The 18,094-nt window shown below is 46.1% G+C and overlaps 2 protein-coding genes across 14 annotated transcripts in view; one reads left to right on the plus strand and one right to left on the minus strand.

Moving 5' to 3' along the window:
- Positions 1 to 115: 115 nt before the first annotated feature.
- LOC135297763 (activator of 90 kDa heat shock protein ATPase homolog 2-like) lies at positions 116 to 8,841 on the plus strand. Its single transcript, XM_064415661.1, has 9 exons — positions 116 to 537; positions 611 to 801; positions 4,248 to 4,333; positions 4,933 to 5,047; positions 6,204 to 6,292; positions 6,582 to 6,704; positions 7,405 to 7,506; positions 8,286 to 8,337; positions 8,544 to 8,841. Exons 1-9 carry the CDS (start codon positions 458 to 460, stop codon positions 8,717 to 8,719), a joined length of 1,014 nt encoding a protein of 337 aa, XP_064271731.1. The 5' UTR covers positions 116 to 457; the 3' UTR covers positions 8,720 to 8,841.
- Positions 8,842 to 12,043: 3,202 nt separating this feature from the next.
- Positions 12,044 to 18,094, minus strand: part of USP34 (ubiquitin specific peptidase 34) — a 111,215-nt gene continuing 105,164 nt past the window's right edge. For 8 of the 13 annotated variants that reach the window (XM_064415639.1, XM_064415638.1, XM_064415636.1 and 5 more), the window contains 8 exons: positions 17,930 to 18,054; positions 16,763 to 16,915; positions 15,765 to 15,888; positions 14,990 to 15,069; positions 14,315 to 14,455; positions 14,047 to 14,193; positions 13,476 to 13,635; positions 12,044 to 13,272 (listed from right to left, as the gene is read on the minus strand). In XM_064415639.1, the coding sequence (XP_064271709.1) occupies positions 12,716 to 13,272; positions 13,476 to 13,635; positions 14,047 to 14,193; positions 14,315 to 14,455; positions 14,990 to 15,069; positions 15,765 to 15,888; positions 16,763 to 16,915; positions 17,930 to 18,054 (1,487 nt within the window). In that variant the 3' untranslated portion in view covers positions 12,044 to 12,715. The remainder of the gene's footprint in view (positions 13,273 to 13,475; positions 13,636 to 14,046; positions 14,194 to 14,314; positions 14,456 to 14,989; positions 15,070 to 15,764; positions 15,889 to 16,762; positions 16,916 to 17,929; positions 18,055 to 18,094) is intronic. The other 5 variants (XM_064415643.1, XM_064415646.1, XM_064415645.1 and 2 more) reach the window with 3 other exon arrangements.

Below are 18,094 nucleotides of genomic sequence, written 5' to 3' on the forward strand. Positions count from 1 at the left end.
GGGACATCAATTCTTCTGTCCTTTTGCGCAGAAGCGCCCGCCGCAGCGTCTGAAAACGAGAGGCTGTTTTCTAATTCTCCGGGTTTCCTCCATTTTTGGTTGATTGGTTGTTTTTTTTTTTTAACTCTCTCCTCTTTTCCAGCTAGGCGGTGCCTTCCCCCGGAGCGGGAGCAGCCCCGAAGGAGCGGCTTCTCCCGGGCGCAGGAGCGGCTTCTCCCGGGCACAGGAGCGGCTTCTCCCGGGCGCAGGAGCGAGCGGCCGCCAGCCCCGGAGCAGCGGCGGCTCCGTGCGCCGCCGGCCCCGCTGCCTCCGCCCCCCGCGCCGGGAGGAAGGGCAGGGCCGGGCCTCGCCTTCCTCCTCCTCCTCCCCGGCGGGGCGGGGAAGTTTCTGGCACCTTCTGGCGGCGCCGGCGGAAGCGGGCGGCAGGAGCGGGGGGAGCGGCGGAGGCGGCGCTGCCATGGCCAAGTGGGGCCAGGGGGACCCGCGCTGGATCGTGGAGGAGCGGGCGGACGCCACCAACGTGAACAACTGGCACTGGTGAGCGCCGGGCGGGAAAAGGGCTGGGGAAGGGCTGGGGCAGTGGGCGCTGACCCCGCCGCTCCCGCGGCAGGACGGAGCGGGACGCGACCAGCTGGTCCAAGAGGAAGCTGAAGGAGCTGCTGGAGGGGCTGGTGGTGGAGGGCGAGGCCGGGCGCTGCGAGATCGGCGACCTCAAACACGTGGAGGGCGAAGCGTCCTGCAACAGCCGCAAGGGGAAGCTCATCTTCTTCTACGAGTGGAACCTGCGCCTCAGCTGGAAAGGTACGGGGGGCTCCGGGGGCTTGCGGGGCTCGGAGCTCCGTGCCGCTCCTGCTGCCCAGGGCGGCCGAGCCGCTGCAGAGCAGCCGCCCCTCGGTGGGCACAACGCGGGCACTCCGAGTGCGGGGCTGCGGGGATCGCGGGGGCCGGGCGGATAACTGCGTGTTCCCAAATAACCTTGAAACCCGAGCTTGGCTTCCCCTTCGCCCAGGCTTTTCCCACCGCGTATTCCCCAGCACTGCGTGCGCGGTCTGTCGGCAGGGGTTTGCTTTGCTTTGCTTTGCGAGAAGTGAATGCTGCGTTGTGGTGGCATTGACAGCAGCCTGCCGGGGCTGCTTGGGTTCCCAAATGACAGCTGTGGGCTCTCCGTGCCTCCGGAGAGCAGGAAAACCCAGGAGATGTCACATCACAGCTGTGCCCAAAAACGAGCTGCAGTTTACATTGGGGTTACCAATTACAGGAGGATAAAACTCTTCAGTGGCAAACAGAAATAATTCTTGATTATTGGGGTACTGGGGGCTGTGCCCGTGTATATTTTTTTTGTTGTTTTTTTTTTTTTTTTTTTTTTGTTGTGCCATATCCATTTGCAATCGCAGCTCTTGGAGTTGCCCTCTGCTGTGCTTGTCCCATGCCAAAAAAAGCCAAGTTCTTTGTTTGCAGATTGGCTTTTGGTGATGCCAAGGAATTCTTCCCGTTTATGAAATGCCTAAAACTTGACAGCAAATTGTGGCCCGTGTCTGGCACTGGAGCAGCTGATGGGTTGAGCCTGCACAGGAAATTGTCCCTGGATATTGTAGTGCCAAGTGACAGGCTGTGCTTCCCCATTACTGCCCTTATTCCTCAGCCCTGGCCTGACTGGAATATTGCTGAGACCAGGACAGATCTGGGATTGAAGTCTGCACCCACAGTGAGAGGGGATTTTCAACTGAGTACTGTTGTTTGTTTTAGGTAGTTTATGTGTTCCAAGTGTGTTATAGACTGAGACCACTCTTAGAATTGTGGTGTAAATGTTAACAGAGAGCAAGGCAAATATTAGACTCTTGTGCAGTTTAAATCAGTGTAGATAAAATATTGTAATCAGTTTTTTGACTTCTAAAAGTTCAGCTAAAATCACTTTAAACAGAGGTTAGCTGAGCTTTGTGTGGTTTATTTCAGAGTATAAAGTTAGAAGCAGGCAGGCAGTGTTTTGTTTGTATTTCTGTGTAGGTTCTCTCCAAACAGTTTCTCTCCAAGGTGTTTATGCTGGTCAGTGTTCAGAGACAGCTCTGACTTGTGCTGGCTGCTCTGCTGTGCTGAGTGAATCGTGGCTTTGAGAACTTCATTTCTAATGAGTTGGCTAATACGGGAAATTCTAATAAAAAAAACACACAACCCAGAGGCTAATGACTTTTTTTTTTTTTTGGTGATAGCCATCATGTTGTGTATTTTGAAGGCTCTAAATTAGAAGTGAGAGTTCAGATTGAACTAAAAAACTGTAATTGGTTCTACAAGTCTTCAAGGATAACTAGGACTTCAAGATTTGATTAAAAGGTGGCAATGTAAGGACAAATTATAAAAGTTTGGAAAGTCCAGGGTAGGAAAAACACTGTGCTTGGCAGTTTAGGTAAGAGGGAAACAAGAAAGTGAGGAACTGGGTGTACTTAATGGCACTAAAATTGAGAAAAATGGCTGCTCTACCATTTTTTAGAGGATGTGATGAGGATTTTAATGGATCATTCCACATTGTGGTGCAAGCTTTGTGAAAACATGTTTGTCTTTTTAAAGCAGGTATTTGAACGGTGTGCTATAGCTGGGTCTTTCTGAGATGTGTGCTTCACACTGGACTGGCAGGAAACAAAAAAAGTAATTTATTTTCAGGTCTGTTATTGGATTCCAGTGCAGTTCCACCACATAATTTGACTGATTGATCAAAAGGCAGTAAAGCTTTGTTTCCATTGCAGTGGTGGTGAAAAGGCAGAGCTGCACCAATGTTGTGCCTGTGTCACGTGGAGCCACCAGCTCTGTGTGTTCACTTTTTGGACTTTGCTGCCCAGCACAGACACTGTGAAACTTTATTTCAGGAATTGTAAAAACTGCTGCTAGGATTGGCTGACTGAGGTCAGGTTTGAGTTTTGCTCCCCAAAACTCCTTCCTGCTCGCTGCACTTCCTTCCTGGGGAGGAGCCAAAAATGAGCTGGGTTTTATTGTCTGCAGAGACCACGCTGTGTGGTTTTCCTGTCCCGGTGCTGGAAGAGGGCAGGGGAGAGCACACTGAGGTGGCTCTGTGGGCCCAGCAGTGTTCAGGGATGGCATTTCCCAGTTCCCAGGGCTTGCCTGAGTGCCAGCTTCTCCTGGGAGGCTCTGGGGTCTCGTTCTGCTGGCCCTGTGTGGTTGTGGATTAACAACTTGGTGTGTTGAGCAATCCCTCTTGCCTCAGACCCGAGTGGGGAGGGATCTTTGCACTTTGGCACTACAGCTCTTCACTCCCCTCCATGCCAGGAAGCACCTGGGCTTTTATTGGAGTCTCTCTCTGGGATCTGGACCAGTTGGGTTCCTGGGAAGTAATTAAAATAATGAGAGTGATGGGCAGGAGCAGGGGAGCCCAGGTGGCTCCTGTGCAAGTGAGAGTCCCCAGAAATTCTGCATGTGCCTCCCTGATAATTCTCCTTGTGCAGTGGTGCTCAGCCCCGGGCTGCTGGAATTGGAGTTTTGCTGATGAAGCACCTTGTTGGATTTTTAATGTTCTGACACTGAGCTTTCTGAAGAGATTTTTCCGTCATCTAATTAGTGAGTTAATTTAAATAACAAAGCACTTTTGCAAGGCCAAGGGGAAGAGTCTTCAGTGCAATAAAAAAGCCTCAGACCTTAACTTCAATCTTTCCCTTGGAGTCTGAGCAGAGCATGGGGCTCCTTGGCCCCGAAGGATCAGAAGTGGAGCAGAATTCCTGTCCTTGCTGACTCTTTCTGCAGAGTGCAGTCATTGCAAAGTGGTTAAAAGTTACACCAAGGGCTCTGAGTGTGCACCTGGAGTTCCTGTTTTAAAAAATGTCAATTGTATCCTCCTCCATTATACACACGTGTGTTTCCTGGTGACATGCCTGCATGCTGGGAGCTTTCACACCACTAAAGAGGGCGAGGTCAGCACTCCAGGGAGCTTCTGAATCCGGAGCAGAGACATTCAGGGGACAAGGAGATGATTTTCCCCTGCCCACCCTTAGAGGCACAGGCTGTAAAGGCTGTCACAGCAGGTGACAGTGCAGGTGACAGCTGGGTCCCTGTCCATCCCTGTGCACCTGGATGGGAACACAGCTCCCAGGAGAGGCTCAGGTTGTGTTCAGTTCCTCTAAACCAGCCTTGAGGCAGCTCCCTTCAGGTAACACCTTTGTACAAATGAGTTCCAAGTGTAAAACTCTTGCTGTGGGGGAAATAGTTTTTAATGATGCATTTAAGAATTCGTTATGTTAATACAGGTACAGTGAAAGAGTCTGGTGAGAAACATAAGGGATCTGTTGAAATTCCTAACCTGTCAGAAGAAAATGAGGTAGATGATACAGAGGTAGGTGTGCAACACTGCTATGGCTGTACAGCTCCACAGTTCTTAAATAAAGTTAATCAACATCTAGGCATCATATTTTGATTTATCCTGTTACTAAGTGGGGTGATTGCTATGTGGATAGTTCATTTCATGCTTTTGTTTATTATACTTGGAATAATGCCTTATTCTGTTCTCAGATTTACCAATGAGGAATGTGCAGTTTGCTTTGCTAATTATTGTGATAATATTTTAACTACAAATTTGAGAAGAACTCTGCTTGTAGTCTTAAAAAAAACCCAAACCAACACAGCAAACCACTCCCAGCCCTGAGACCTTGGGGAATCTCTGTGTTGGCTGGATCATGGTGGATACTGGGCTTGCACAGGTCCTTCAGCCTCTCTTGGCTATGCTTGATGAACCAGACTGAGTGCAGATACTACATTTATTTATGTGTTAAGAGGACTTATTTTTAGCAAAGGTGGGCTACCCCAAGATCATGAATTTGACATTGCAGCTGTCCTCTGAGCATAGTAAAGAAAGCCCAAATACTTTCCTTTGTTGCCAGATCCCAAAGGCTCATGTCTGGGGTCTCATAAATGCTGCCATTTTTCTGTTTCTAGATAAATGTTAGCAAGAAGAAAGGGGAAGGTGATGTTCTGAAGGACCTGATGAGAACTGAAGGAACCACCAAAGTCAGAGAGGCCCTGAGGGATTACCTGAAAGCACTTAAAACAGGTAAACTGAACCAGGTGAGCTCACCAGCACCCTGGGAGAGCTCCTGTGCAGTGCCTCTCCTGAACTGCTTGCTCAGGCAGTGCAGATCCCTGGCTTTGTACTGCTGTGATCTTTGACTGTCACCAGCTCAGCTGGGTTAAGTCAGTCCTGACACTCAGGATCTTTCTGCTCTAGAGGTGGCAGAAGGTTCTGCAGTGGCTGAGGCTGGGCTGGGTCACACAGGCCCTGCCAGGGCTCAGCTTGGCCCTGCTTGGACTGGCCAATATGAGGATTTTTTGTTGTCTAATTTAGAAACACTGCCTTCCTTGCATGAACTGCTGCCTTATTTTTGTGTCCCTTTGTTTTAGTTATTAATTAAATCAGTTACTTTCTAGAGTTTCTGAGATGCTGTCTTTATTTCTGTTCTTTACAAATTCATTCTCTGCTCATCTTTAAGCTTGCCATTATCATTTGAGATTCTAAGGTTTTATTATCCTAAACTTATTACATTTATAAATTTTCACTTCCAAAGGTGAACCAAATTTAAATTTGCCTTTCTGTTTTTTGAACTGGAGTATTTTTTTTTTAATGACAGCTGTGTCCAGGAAAGTATGCTCAAAAAACTGATGCATTTACAGCTTGTAGTCAGATTATTATCAGGTACATCTCTGGTTGTGAAATACTTTGTTAAATTATTGCCTCTTTTTTTTGTTGTTTTTTTTTGTTAAATGCTGTGTAATTTTCCCAAGTTGGATCCACCAGTTTTTGGCTTGAGAAATTACTATGTATGATTTTTAGGATATCCAAAGATTTTTTAACTCTGGAATCTCAAAGAGCAGGAGCCTCATTCTGTACTGAGTCTCACTCCAACCTTCTGCCACACTTAGAATAATTTCTTTGGGTTATTCCTCTTTGATCTGAACATCTGCTGTGCTGCCAGAAGTCTGTGCAGATGTTTCTGATTTGGGGTCAGGTAACTTCCCTTTTGAAGGGAAATTGCTGCTAGGTCTGTTCCTGATGGAAGCTTAAGAGTCAGCTGGGAAAACTGGATTGAGTTTTATGTCCTGCCCAGTTTTACCCATTCTCCAGGGTTTTGGTGATCTTCACTGAGTATCTGAATGTCAGGGGGGGTTGAACAGCTCAGTTTCACACTGAAAACTGCTCCTCTTCATTGCAGAGTTCACCTTGGGAATGATCCTGCCAACCAAAGCTGCTGTTGGGCAGGAGCTGGCCATGGAGCGAAAACCAAGTGGGAGCACTGTGCAGGTCTGTTGGCTTCAGGTGTCCACTGAGCTGACTCCTGAGTGACAGCGCTGCTGAGGAAATGCAGAAATGCAGTGTGCAGCTGCCATGTGTTCATACTTGTGTTAGAGAAGGTTTTCCCACTGAACTGAGTGACTCCTGAGTGACAGCACTGCTGAGGAAATGCAGAAATGCAGTGTGCAGCTGTTCATACTTGTGTTAGAGAAGCTGCAGGACAACCCCCTTGCCCTGCCTGCACTTTTAAGGATCAAGATCTGGCACTTACTCCTGGGAATGTTTTTTTGCTTTGCAGGACTCTGTTACACCACAGTCTCTGGATATGGTTGGAGTAAAAATTCCAACAGTGAGGATACATATGAGGGAAGTGTTCAACTCTCCAGCTGATGAACTTTACAGCATCTTCACAAAGAAGGAAGTAAGTGATACTTTCAGGAGGCATTTTAACTGAATGTGGCTGTTGATGCTGCTGAAGAGTTGTGTAAATAATGAACACTTCACAGTGTTAAGTACAAATTCCATTTGATGAGAGTTTATTAGGCTGCCTTAGGAGTTTTTTTGCCTGCTGTTCCCATAACAAAGTGAAGCTGCATTGTTATGGTGTTTGGGTGCAGCTTCCTTGTGCTATCCTTAACAAAAGCTTTGCTCTTTGATGTCGGTGTTGAGGCCCCTGAAGGGCTCAGTAATGGCACTGCTGCTGCCCACAGCTTAATTAGATTAATTACTGGAGGTGACAGTACTGTTGCTTATAGGGTATGAAACACACAATCACTAATTTTGGCTTTGTGTCCTTCAAACAAGTCTGGGCTGGTATTGGAGAACTTAAAATTACAGCCCCGGGGCCACCTCTGGGAAACAGAAATGGCTCTTTGCAGCTCTTCTGCACCTGCTAAAGCTGCTGCTCCACTTCCCTCATTTCCCAGTCTGGGAGCAGCCCTTGTGTGGATGTGCTGGGGCAGAGCCTGGGCTGCTCTGTATTCACCAGGCAACTTCCTCAGCATGAGCATTCTCACTGTGGCACCTCACTGGCCCCAGCCATGATCAGGTTCAGTTCATTCCTGCAGCTCCCCTCCCTTGTCTCCCAGCCTGGTGCATTTTGTGTTTTTCTTTTTTGTTAGTTGGTACAGAAGTTCTCCAAGTGCCCAGCTGTGATTGAAGCAGAGAAGGGAGGCAAACTCCAGATGTTTGAGGGCTGTGTCAGCGGTGAATACACAGAACTGGTAAGAAGCTCCTGCTCCACTTTAAAAATTGGGGGGGGGGGTGGCTTCTAAAAAAACAGCACAAATTTGTGAATTTCAGCCTCTCTAGTGAGTATTGCAGTCCCACAGTTGGTCGTTTGTTGTGTGGTTTTTCTGTCTCATCCAAAGAGCAGGGCCTGACCATAGCCAAGGACCTGCACAGGGAGCAGAAAACCCAGCACAATCCTTTGTAACTGGGGAGAAAGGTTTAAGGTTTATCTGCCAAATCCCTGTCCCTTTTTAACTGGGGAGATGCTCTCTGTTCTATTCAGGGCAAGTGTTACCCCGTCGCAACTGAATGCTGGTGCAAATAGAAGGGAAAAACCTGGTAATTAGAGCTCAGCTGCATTTTTGAAATGTCCTAAAACCCATTTTCATCTGCAGGAGTGCCCGACTTGTGTACTGGGCCAGGCTGGGTTGTGTAACACAATCATTCAGTCACACTTTAAAATTTCAGTGGGGAAACCTGGGCTTGTCCTTGTTTCCAAGTCTGCAAGAAAATCAGTGTTTTATGTGCAGTACCCAGTGAGTCCTGGTCTTTTCCCACAGCAAAAACAGAACAGTGGAATGCAGCACGCTGAGAGCTCCATGAAAACATTTTTTTATTTCAAAAACCTGACCCAGATTTCAAAAATCTTGCTCTTGTTTACATGCCTGTGTCCAGTATTCCATAAGATGCTGCTCCTCTCCCCCTGTTTCAGGGAGAACTGTAATGGGAATTCTCTCAGGTGCTAACAAGGAGAACTTCTTCTCTTCCACAGGTCCCAAGCCAAAGAATTGTCCTCAAGTGGCGGTGTAGGAGCTGGCCTGATGGTGAGTTTTTCCACAGATCTCTGATGTTTCAGGGCTCCTTTGCAGGGAGAAGAAGCAATCCTGGCAGGGACCAGCCTTGGCTGGGCACGCCCTTGGTCCTGTCCTTGTGGAAGGGGCTGAGGCAGGCAGAGCAGAGAGGGGGTCAGCACCAACAGCTGCCTTTCTTTAAAAGCACCTCACTGCAGGGTCCTCTTCTCTTCCCTCAGAACATTATGCAACTGTGGCCTTGAACTTCCAGGAGCTGGCTGCTCAGTCAGAACTGGAGCTGGAATGCAAAGGGGTTCCTGTCTCCCACGAAGAGAGTACAAGACAATGCTGGAAGAAGCAATATTTTGAAGAAATCCATATTTTACTGCAGCAATCAAAAGACAACATGGAATGATGACAGCACTGTAGTTTTGTTAGGGCATTACTTTTTATACTTTGTTAACATTTGGTTTTCTAAAGAAAAAAATATATAATTTATTTGTGGGAAGAATAAAGACCCACTTCTATGAGACTGTACATAGTTTAAGCACTATTTATGGGTTTTTAGAGAATGAGAGGCAAGTCAGACTGTGTGTATCCACAGCTTTACCTGGGGACAGTGATCTCTGGTCTGCTTGCCTGGGACTTCAGAGTGATGATGATTCAGTTGCAGTGAGCCCTGCCCTCAGAGGTAGGTGAGCTACACCATCAATAGGAAGATTTCCAGTTCCTTAATATTCAGTGTATCAAGTGGCAAAATTAAACCCCTGTAGGAGATGGAGTTCCCAGCAGAGGTGAGCTGAAAGGGATTACAAAACTGCTGATCCATTTACAGCCTTTGTGGAATACTTGTAGATGCTTTTAACTGCAGACTGTTTGCAGCTGCAGTGTTAGGAAAGATAATTAACAATGTCATGTAATTATTAGGTCTGCATGCACTGTACTCCCTTACTTGACCTCGGTGTGACATTTATTTAGGAAGAAACAAACAGTAGTAGTGCTTTCTTTCTGCAGTTCTGTAAAACCTTCCATGAAATGATTCACAGCCCTCTGCAATGCTGTACCTCAAAGAGTACAACTGTAAAGAGAATTTGGACAGGAACAAATTGTAATTCCTAATTAAACCACCTCGAGGTGAGCAAGGATGACTTAGTTCTCAAATGCTTTTTAAATAAAGTGTACAAATGAAATATGCAATCTGAAACAATTTGACCACAATAGGGCAGGCTGCTTTTGGAAAACATGCTTGGCTCAATAAAAATATGACTTTATATCAACTTGATTTTCTCCATAAACTGATACTGCCACACTAAGTAAGTTTCTTAGAAGTTAAGTCCTGTATATTTTATTTTCACAGCATGCCAACACATGCAGCCTTACCACCCAAAAAGCTTCCATCATCCTGAGGAGACAGAGGTGCTGCTCCCTGCTAGAGGCCAGGTTCTCCTGGAAGGTTTGCAGTCAGTTGTTAACCCCTGTGAACTGAGGTGAGCTCTGTGGCAGTGGCAAGGACCAAGTCCCCACAGTGACAGGAGAGGCACAGAGCCCTCCCTGGCTGCTGCCTGCAGTGTCCAGGTGCTGGGTGAGGAGCAGCCTCCTGAGCAGTGTTCTATTCTAGCATCTGTTCCTGAATGCTCCACATTTCATTGCCTTTCCCCCCCTCAGTATTTAAGGAAGAAAAGCCTGATGTTTTCAGTGCAGAAATGATTCAGGGTAGGGGCTGACAAAGGGAAATGAAGGCCTAAGACAGCTCAGGCTTCAGCAGGTGGATGGGTGGATGGTTGAGGAGATACTGCAATGATTTAATCCTTGAGAAGAAGTGGTTCTGTGCAGTTCCAAGTTCCTTCAAACAGTGAAACCCCAATACTCTCTGGGAATTGTGTTCCTCATGGCTGAAATCCCCTGCTTTTCCTGACTCCCTGCCCTCACTGTATGGAACAACTGCCAGTCACTGGTGTTAAAAGAGATAAAAGAGACAGGACTTACTTGTGCTTGCAGTGTCGCAGTCCCTGCTCCAGCTGTGAGGCTGCCAAACCCAGGGAAATGAGGAGCAGCTCCCTGCCCCTCCAAAACTGGTGCTACAATTTCTCCTGGACTTCCCAGTTCAAAATGTTAGATGGTAATTCTGTGAGAAAGGCAAAGAGAAAGCCAGTCCAATGGGAAAGACATGGTTTGTAAGATTATGGCCAAAATTCTTCACAGATCTCAGCACTTCAGGTGCCACGGGAGAGGCTGTAACAGAGGGAGTAACATGGATTTAAAAGCTTAATTTTGAAGGGGTTAAATGGGAGGTGGAAATAAGTAATAATAAATGAGAAATGGGATAGAACCTGGGAGAAAATCAAAACTTGTAAGAGACTGAGGAAAGCAGTGGAAGATTAAAGGGTATAGGGTTAAAGGGCTTTCAAAGTAAAGGTTAACACTTTTAGGATAAGGGAACACTTTTAAAGGTGGAAAAATACAAACCAGAAAACTGATTTAAAGTGAGGGAAGGAGAACAGAATGGCAGAAATAATGACTTACAGAGCACAGAAGGTGAGGGAGACAGAGGACAAACTCCTGGAAACAGGCTCTGGAAAATGAAAATACCTTTGTGCAGGTATTTTGCTGACTTTTGTCCAAAAAACTCTACTGCAAAAAAATTCTTTGTAAAAATTGCAGGAATACTCAAGGGGGAAATTAGGAGGTAAGGGAAGAGCAATATGAATAATCATGACATGATTAATGGTGCAGTATTTGTATTCCTTTATGAAATAAAGCAGCAGCTCAGACACCATCCCAACTGCACAGTGTTAATAAATAAGGCTGATTAATTAAGAAGACTACTCACCCAAAGGGGTTCCAACAGCTGCTGCAGCTCAGCTTTTCATCCATAGGCCAATGTTTCCTTGACAGAAAAATTCTGATTGTGGAAGTTTTGACAATGAACTGTTGATGATTTCTGTGGAGTAACAATCTGGGGAAAGCTAATCAGAAAAAGTAATAAAATTACTCCTAAAAGAGAAAAAAACTGTAATTATTTAATGTCTGAATAATGAGGATACAATCTTAAGCACTTACCAGTGTCAGCAGTGGCTGTAAATGCAGGATAAAAATGCTAAATAAACAGGAATATAAATTTGCAAACTTTGAAGACAAATTATTTACAGAACATTGAAACCAATGAGAGCAAATTCAAAGGGAGCAAGAGCATCACAACTCCAGGAGAAGCAGGTGATGCAAAACTGCAGTGAAGGGTAGATGGAATGAAAGAATTCAGAAGAGAAAAGACCAAGGCAGATGAAGACAATAGAAAAACAAATGAGCTGAGCAACTGGAAAATGAAGCTGAAAATGGAGTTTAATCAGATATTGGAACCAGTAGCATTGACAGTCCAAAAGGTCACATAGGAAACTGGTATTCCTCAGAAATAACAGGGAGGAGTGTAATGGGAGGGATGATAAAGTCATTCCAGGGGTGCAGAAGCTGTCAGAAAGTGAGGGGCACAGCCAGAGAGAGCAGAGGGAAAAAAGAAAGGAAGTCTGTAAATGGTGCAGGAGAAAAATTTTGTAAGAGATGTTAAACTAAGGGAAATGAGATGCCAAGTTCCCCTGGCTTTGACAGCACTTCAGGTTCCAACACAAGCACCAAAATCTACATCAGACTGAACCTCTGACCAGCATTTCTCTCTGCTCTGTGTCACTTACGAAGTTCTTTGCTGAGAAATCCAAAGACTGAAGCAACATATTATAAACCAATGAAAAGTCATCACAATCAGTTTAATGAAGTGCACAGAATAGCAATTGATCATGTCAATAAAAATAAAACAATTAATTTTACATCAAGTGTGCTTTATTTCCTCCACAGGTATTCTGTTAAATAAAGCACCATATATATACTGCCAGGCCACAGCTAAAGAGGATTCTTTACAGAATCAAATTTCTTGTGGTTGTTTAGTATACAAGTAAACTTAATTTTGATAATAAGAACCACAGCGATCTGAGGCAATCTGCCTCGATTATAAGGTACAAAACTGGCACAGAGGACACCATATTATACACAGTAAAAATGCCATAAGTTTAAATTACATCATACAGGGCCAGGAGGCCCTGTCTCCCAGACAGCCATATTAAATGAAAGCCACTACAGTGAACTCTTAATTACATAAAACATAGCCATTATCTGATTGCCCTTTAAGAAAGTGTACGGTAGATGCAAAATAAAATAAAATTTAAAAAAAATAATCTTGAGTTCTGCCTGACCAAGAATTAAGCATATAAATCTATCTTGCCATTCAAGCAGAGAGCACTGGACAAACTGAAGCACAAAACAGAAATAAGCAAAACTTATACAAACAGCATTTTTTGGGGGGGAAGAAGGATTAAAAATTAAAAAAAAAAAAGACTTAAAAGCAGACATGCTCCATCTAATGTCAAGAAGCAGCTTGGTTTCCTTTCCCGGATATCCGTGTGACCACGTGAATCGTAGACTCAATGGTCCTGCACAGGATGTCTAAAATGTCATGCTGCTGCATGTGACTAAAAAGTCCTCTGGAATGGCCACAACTGATTGATAAATTCGTTTCGGGGTCCTGGGATGGTAAGGCTTGGCCATCGCAGCTCCGCAAGTCTGCGAGGTCGGATAAAACCGCCGAGATGGACGTGGAGGGGAACTCCGAGTCCTCCTCGGCCCCCGCGGCGTCCTTGGAAGCCTGCAGCTCCTTGAACTCCTTGCACTCCTCGAACTTGGCGAGGCCCGGCTGCTCCTCGGGCGCCTCCAGCCTGTACTCCTTGAGGGAGCCGCTCTCGGGGGAGGGCGGCTCCTGCTCCGTGCCCGGGTCGATGATGGACGAGTCCCTGGTCTCGTTGTCCGAGGCGCTGCTGGGGGTCAGCGCCTCGCGGGAATCGCCCTTGGCGTCGCCCACGTCCACGGCGTGCTCCTCGTCGCTGCTCACGCGCCGCCGCTTCACCGGCGTGGCTCCCTCGTCATCTGCGGGGACAGGGCAGTGCTCAGAGCAGGCCCTGCCTTCACACACAGCATGCAACAAACACTCCTTTCCTCCTGCAAGTCACAAACTAGCTCCACAATAAAATGGGATTTTTGTGTACTGCTGGGATTTGGAGCCCACCCTGAAGGGACAAAACAACCTATTACATTCATTTGATAAAAGGCTCATTAGTGCAACACCAAACCTTTAGTTTTTCTTTCTTTGGCTTCTTGCTCTTGTAATGAGTTCCTCTGTTGCTGGCAAGCTCTACATTTGTTTAAAAGCTCTTGTAAAGTTGGGATCAGGGCCGAGTTGAGCTGTTTGGGAGTGTGCACCGAAAGCAGCAAGGCGAGTGCTCGGAGGTCCTGGAAGCAGAGAGACAAACTTCAGGCTTATTTCAGACTGCTGTTTGCTGAATCTTGCACACAGAGACTGTGCAAGAAGGAGATGCTGTTCATGTTCTGAGCAGCCCAAAGATCCCATCCTGCAGCTACTCACACCACTGACATTCCCCACTCACTGTCTGCTGACCTGAACACTCTCTGTCCTGGAGGTGACAATGCCAGGAGACACAGAACCCTGCTGGGTCACAGCACTCCTACCATCAATGCTCCTGCAGCTGATAACACTTTGCTCCCCACAGTCAGGTTAATATTCCCAACTTCCCATGGCCCCTCAGGAGCTCAGCTGGGGCAGGGAGTGCCCAACACCTGGCACAGGGCACTGAGGAGTTTCTGTAGGAATGAGCTTTCTCTTGTTCCTTAGGAAAGACTCACCCCGTTTAATGTAGAGCTTGCTTTGGAAATTTCAACTCTCTGGTTGCTGAAGTCAGATTCTAGGCTTTGATACTGATTTATTAGGTTTGTAATTAGAGTGTTGATTAAGTTGGCACAGTTTGCTTCAGAAAATACCTGCCCTTGCACCTGTGGAAACAAAGTATTTTTTTAAAGGTACAAAAAAATTGTAACTGTGAAAACAAAAATTAAAAAGGAATACAGTGCCTGCATTCCTTGGAGTAATAATTACTGCTGAAAGACCACATACCTTGAGGAGAAAATGTGTCAGAAAGGTGTAGACAATGTTGTTGTTAAGAAAGGTCCTTTCATCCATCAGAATACATTTGATATATTCTGCAAAAACGGGATCTTCACAGAGGAGCTTCACACAGTTCTTGGACATGGCAGACTGGCAAGGAGAGAGAAGGTGGCAGTCAGCACTGGAACTGCAGGCCAGGCCCCCTGAGGAACAGCTCAGCTCTCTCAGATGCCAGCAAATGGTGCAAATCAATTACTGACAATTCTTAGTTCCCATTTCCCTGTGATGAAGCTCCAGTTTATCCCCACCAGTGTGTGCCAGGGACAGAGCCTCTGATCTGTGAGGCAGCCACAGGCTCCTCTGCAATCACACCCAGACTCTGACACCTCATTTTTCCTTCATCATCCCAGTGTCAGGGCTACACAAAAAGCTGGAATTCCAGAGGCAGGATGAGGTGCTTTCTGCACACCCACCACTGTTACTGCTGTTAAGCTTTTGCAGGATGTACAGGGAGCAATCAGAATTTACCAGACTTTTACATTTGATTTAGCAGGGCTTCTCAGACAGCAGCAACACAGGCAGAGTGTTTTATTAAACACCACCCACCAGTGACAGCTGTGGGTTCTTTGTTCCACATTCACTGTGTTTTGCCCGTGTTTCCATTCTGTTGGTTGTGACTCTTACCTGAGTCTGGCAAAGCTCTGTCCAGAGTTTGGGGAAGAGTGCAAGGTGAAGTGGCAAACCTTCATAAGCAACCAGGACACCTGCAATGGCATGGGGAAAGAAGTCAGTGTGGGAGACAGGCAAATTCCTCAGAAAAGCAGTGCCAAGGCACCGTCATTTTATAGGATCACATTCCAAGCATTTTGCATGATCAGAAAGCTGTCCGTGAGGTTTTCACAGTCCATTTAATAAACACATTGGAAAAGTGTGACAAACAACAAGCAGATGGGTGATTCAGGGGATGAAAGGACATTCTCTCATTGCTCTTTGGATGAGGTTATTGGTGTGACACCGTGGTCTGTGCACACTGAGCAAGTCACCCTCAGGGTTGTGGGGGAACACAAAAATGAAAATATTGTCAGTTAATTGCCATTGCTGAGCTGCTGAGGATTCAGGATGTGATCCAAAGGCATTTAAACTGCCAATGACCCAGAAACAGCCTTAGTGAGTCCTGTATTAAACTCCAAATGTACAATAAGACTGAATTCTCAGTGGTTACCTCAGCTCTTTTCTGGACAAGCCCAAAACATTTCAGTCATGTGGGCAAGGCTGCACTTTCTTATTCACATAAGAAAGTGGGTATCCACATTTGTGGATAAAAATAATACCCAAAACACAGCACGTTCCACAAGCTCTGCTATTCCTTAAAAACTCTGAATATAAAACTTAGTGCAGAAGGACCCAGAGCTATCACACACAAAAATAAATCCCGTGGCTGTTTCACCTTGATACTTACTCATTTTCACTAAAGTTTCAGTAAACTTTTCACAGTTGATTGCAACTCGACACAGGAGGTGGATGAACTGGTGGTAGGAGAAGAAATAATCCAGCAGCATGCGGTCGTAAACATCGTCCTTGCCCTGAAGATTTAAGAGAGCCTCGTTCAGCCTGCAGAGCCCCAGCTGCCCCGAGCACCTCCCTGCCTGCCACCTGCCCTGCCCTGCTTCAGCCTGGACTGCAGCACAGGGCCAGCCTCCAGGTGCCTCCCTCGGCAAGCACCAGGGGGGATGGAGGAGGGATGGCAAATGCAATAATTCCCTGCCAGGAAAATCTTACTGGAGGGTTCAGAGACAACACCCAGAGGGTGCAAAGCTGTGCAAATACCAGGGCTTGAAGAGGACAGGAAAAGAACACAGTAACTTTGTATCACAGACAGACACCTAAATAAATACACACTACTGCTTGTTCAGTCACTGCTTGTCAGGTGTGACCTGTAGCAATCAGAATTTTCTCAAGACTGAGTTTCAGAGCAGAATTTTCATCAATGTCTCAAACCCAGTGATACACATATGTGGATATTTTAATATTTTGGACAGACATAAGCTTAAAAAGGCATCAGCCAGAGGAATGGCATCAGAGAGCCACGAGGAAACCTCTAAAACTCAAGCAAAAAAATAAAACCTTATACAAAGCAACTGAATGAAAAACAAGCATGCAAACCCACAGGGCAATGTGACTGTGGATGTGATTCTAGAGGTTTAAAAATATTCTCCTTCCTAATGTATGAGGAATTTGATATAAAGGGTGAAATACTGTCATGTAATATGACAACTTTCTAAGTCCAGGTATTTACATTATGTAGTGTCACTTCTGGATGCACGATGGGGAAACCCACTAGAGGCAGTTTCTGGCTCTCTAGCACCTTTTCAAACACTTGGATTACACAGTCAATTTGATGGTGCACAAATAGACACAGCATCATTCTGAAAGCTTTAAAAAAGAAGGGTTACTTACCCTACAGTAACCGTGCTTCTTCGAAATGTGTTGCCCACACAGATTCCCATCTACGTGCACATAGGCCCCATGTGCAGGAGATTGGATTCTTTCTGAATAGCTGTGTCCACTGGGGCTGTGCCTGCACCCAGTGTGTCCTTGCGACCACTGTACCTGAGGGCACAAGGGGTATGGCGGCTTCAACCACCACTCAATTCCTTCACCCGTAAGAATCCCCTAGGACAGGACTCGAATTAGCACAGCAGGAGGAGCACAGAATCTGTGTGGACAAAGCATCTTGAAGAACCACAGTTACTGGACAGCAAGTAACCAGTTCTCCTGCTTTAAATGATTGTCCAGACATATTCCTTGTCGGGTGGGATTCACCTGACCTGACTTTAGCTATCCAAAATCACTGCTGCCGTGGAGAGGGACTCGCCTCAGCCACACCCAGGTGCCTGGGACAGGAAGGTGGGAGCTCTTTCTCTCCTTCCCAGGGTAACTATTGATGGCCAGGAGCCCCAGGAAGAGCCCCAGAAGAGCTGGATGCTGACCTTTTAGATAGGCAAAGTGACGTGAGCTGAATCCCACCGTTGCTGCAGCTGTAACAACGGGATGTGGCAAGTCACTACGGAGCAGCCCCACCAAAGCTGGCATCCCATCAGGATCCCACAGAAGGGAAAATGGGAAGTGAAAAGACTCAAAGCCCTTTATGACATTTCAGGCACTGGATTTTACCCAAACAAGTAGCAGATTATGCCTCAGCCCCTGCTGAATGGACTCTAATGGAACCTGTGGGGTCTCCTTGGCTGTCTGGAAATAAACCTTAAAATTGTGTGAAACCCACCTAGGCAATCCCTGGGTGCTGCCTCAATTTCCTTTACAAATGCCACAGACAGAGTGGGAAACTACCAAAATGTTTATTATGGGTTTTTTTTTCCTACCACAAGGCCCAAAGCCTCATGGTGCCTGCAGGAAGAAGCTGTGTATCCCCAAGGGCAGGGGAATGGTGCTTCTGAAGTGCACATCCAGAATGGAGTATATGAGGACAACACATCTTGAAGAAGAATTACGCTTTGTTTACAAAGAAAAGGTAAATGCATTGAGCTACTGGATTCTGCCAATACCTTTATAAAAATGGGAAAACAACAGAGAAATAATTCTTTGTAGGACCACTTGTTTACATACCTTGCTGGCTTCCACCATGGTGGGCAAGAGGCACATGTTGAGCTCGGGACGCGGAGGACGAATATTGCTTTTCCCCCCTATTAATTTCAAATTTTCACGACATGGAAAATAAGGTCCAAGAGACACTGTAGTGTAAGTTCGGATAAAATAGGGATATATTAAAAA

Source organism: Passer domesticus, chromosome 3 (assembly GCF_036417665.1).
Source record: "Passer domesticus isolate bPasDom1 chromosome 3, bPasDom1.hap1, whole genome shotgun sequence".
In the NCBI taxonomy this organism is placed as follows: domain Eukaryota; kingdom Metazoa; phylum Chordata; class Aves; order Passeriformes; family Passeridae; genus Passer; species Passer domesticus.

What these genes read in the sequence shown, in the direction of transcription:
- LOC135297763 (XM_064415661.1), top strand. Translation starts at nt 458, where the DNA reads ATGGCCAAGTGGGGCCAGGGGGACCCGCGCTGGATCGTGGAGGAGCGG. An exon ending in CCTGCGCCTCAGCTGGAAAG is followed by an intron (nt 802 to 4,247) that starts GTACGGGGGGCT and finishes ATGTTAATACAG; the next exon opens with GTACAGTGAAAGAGTCTGGT. An exon ending in GCATCTTCACAAAGAAGGAA is followed by an intron (nt 6,705 to 7,404) that starts GTAAGTGATACT and finishes CTTTTTTGTTAG; the next exon opens with TTGGTACAGAAGTTCTCCAA.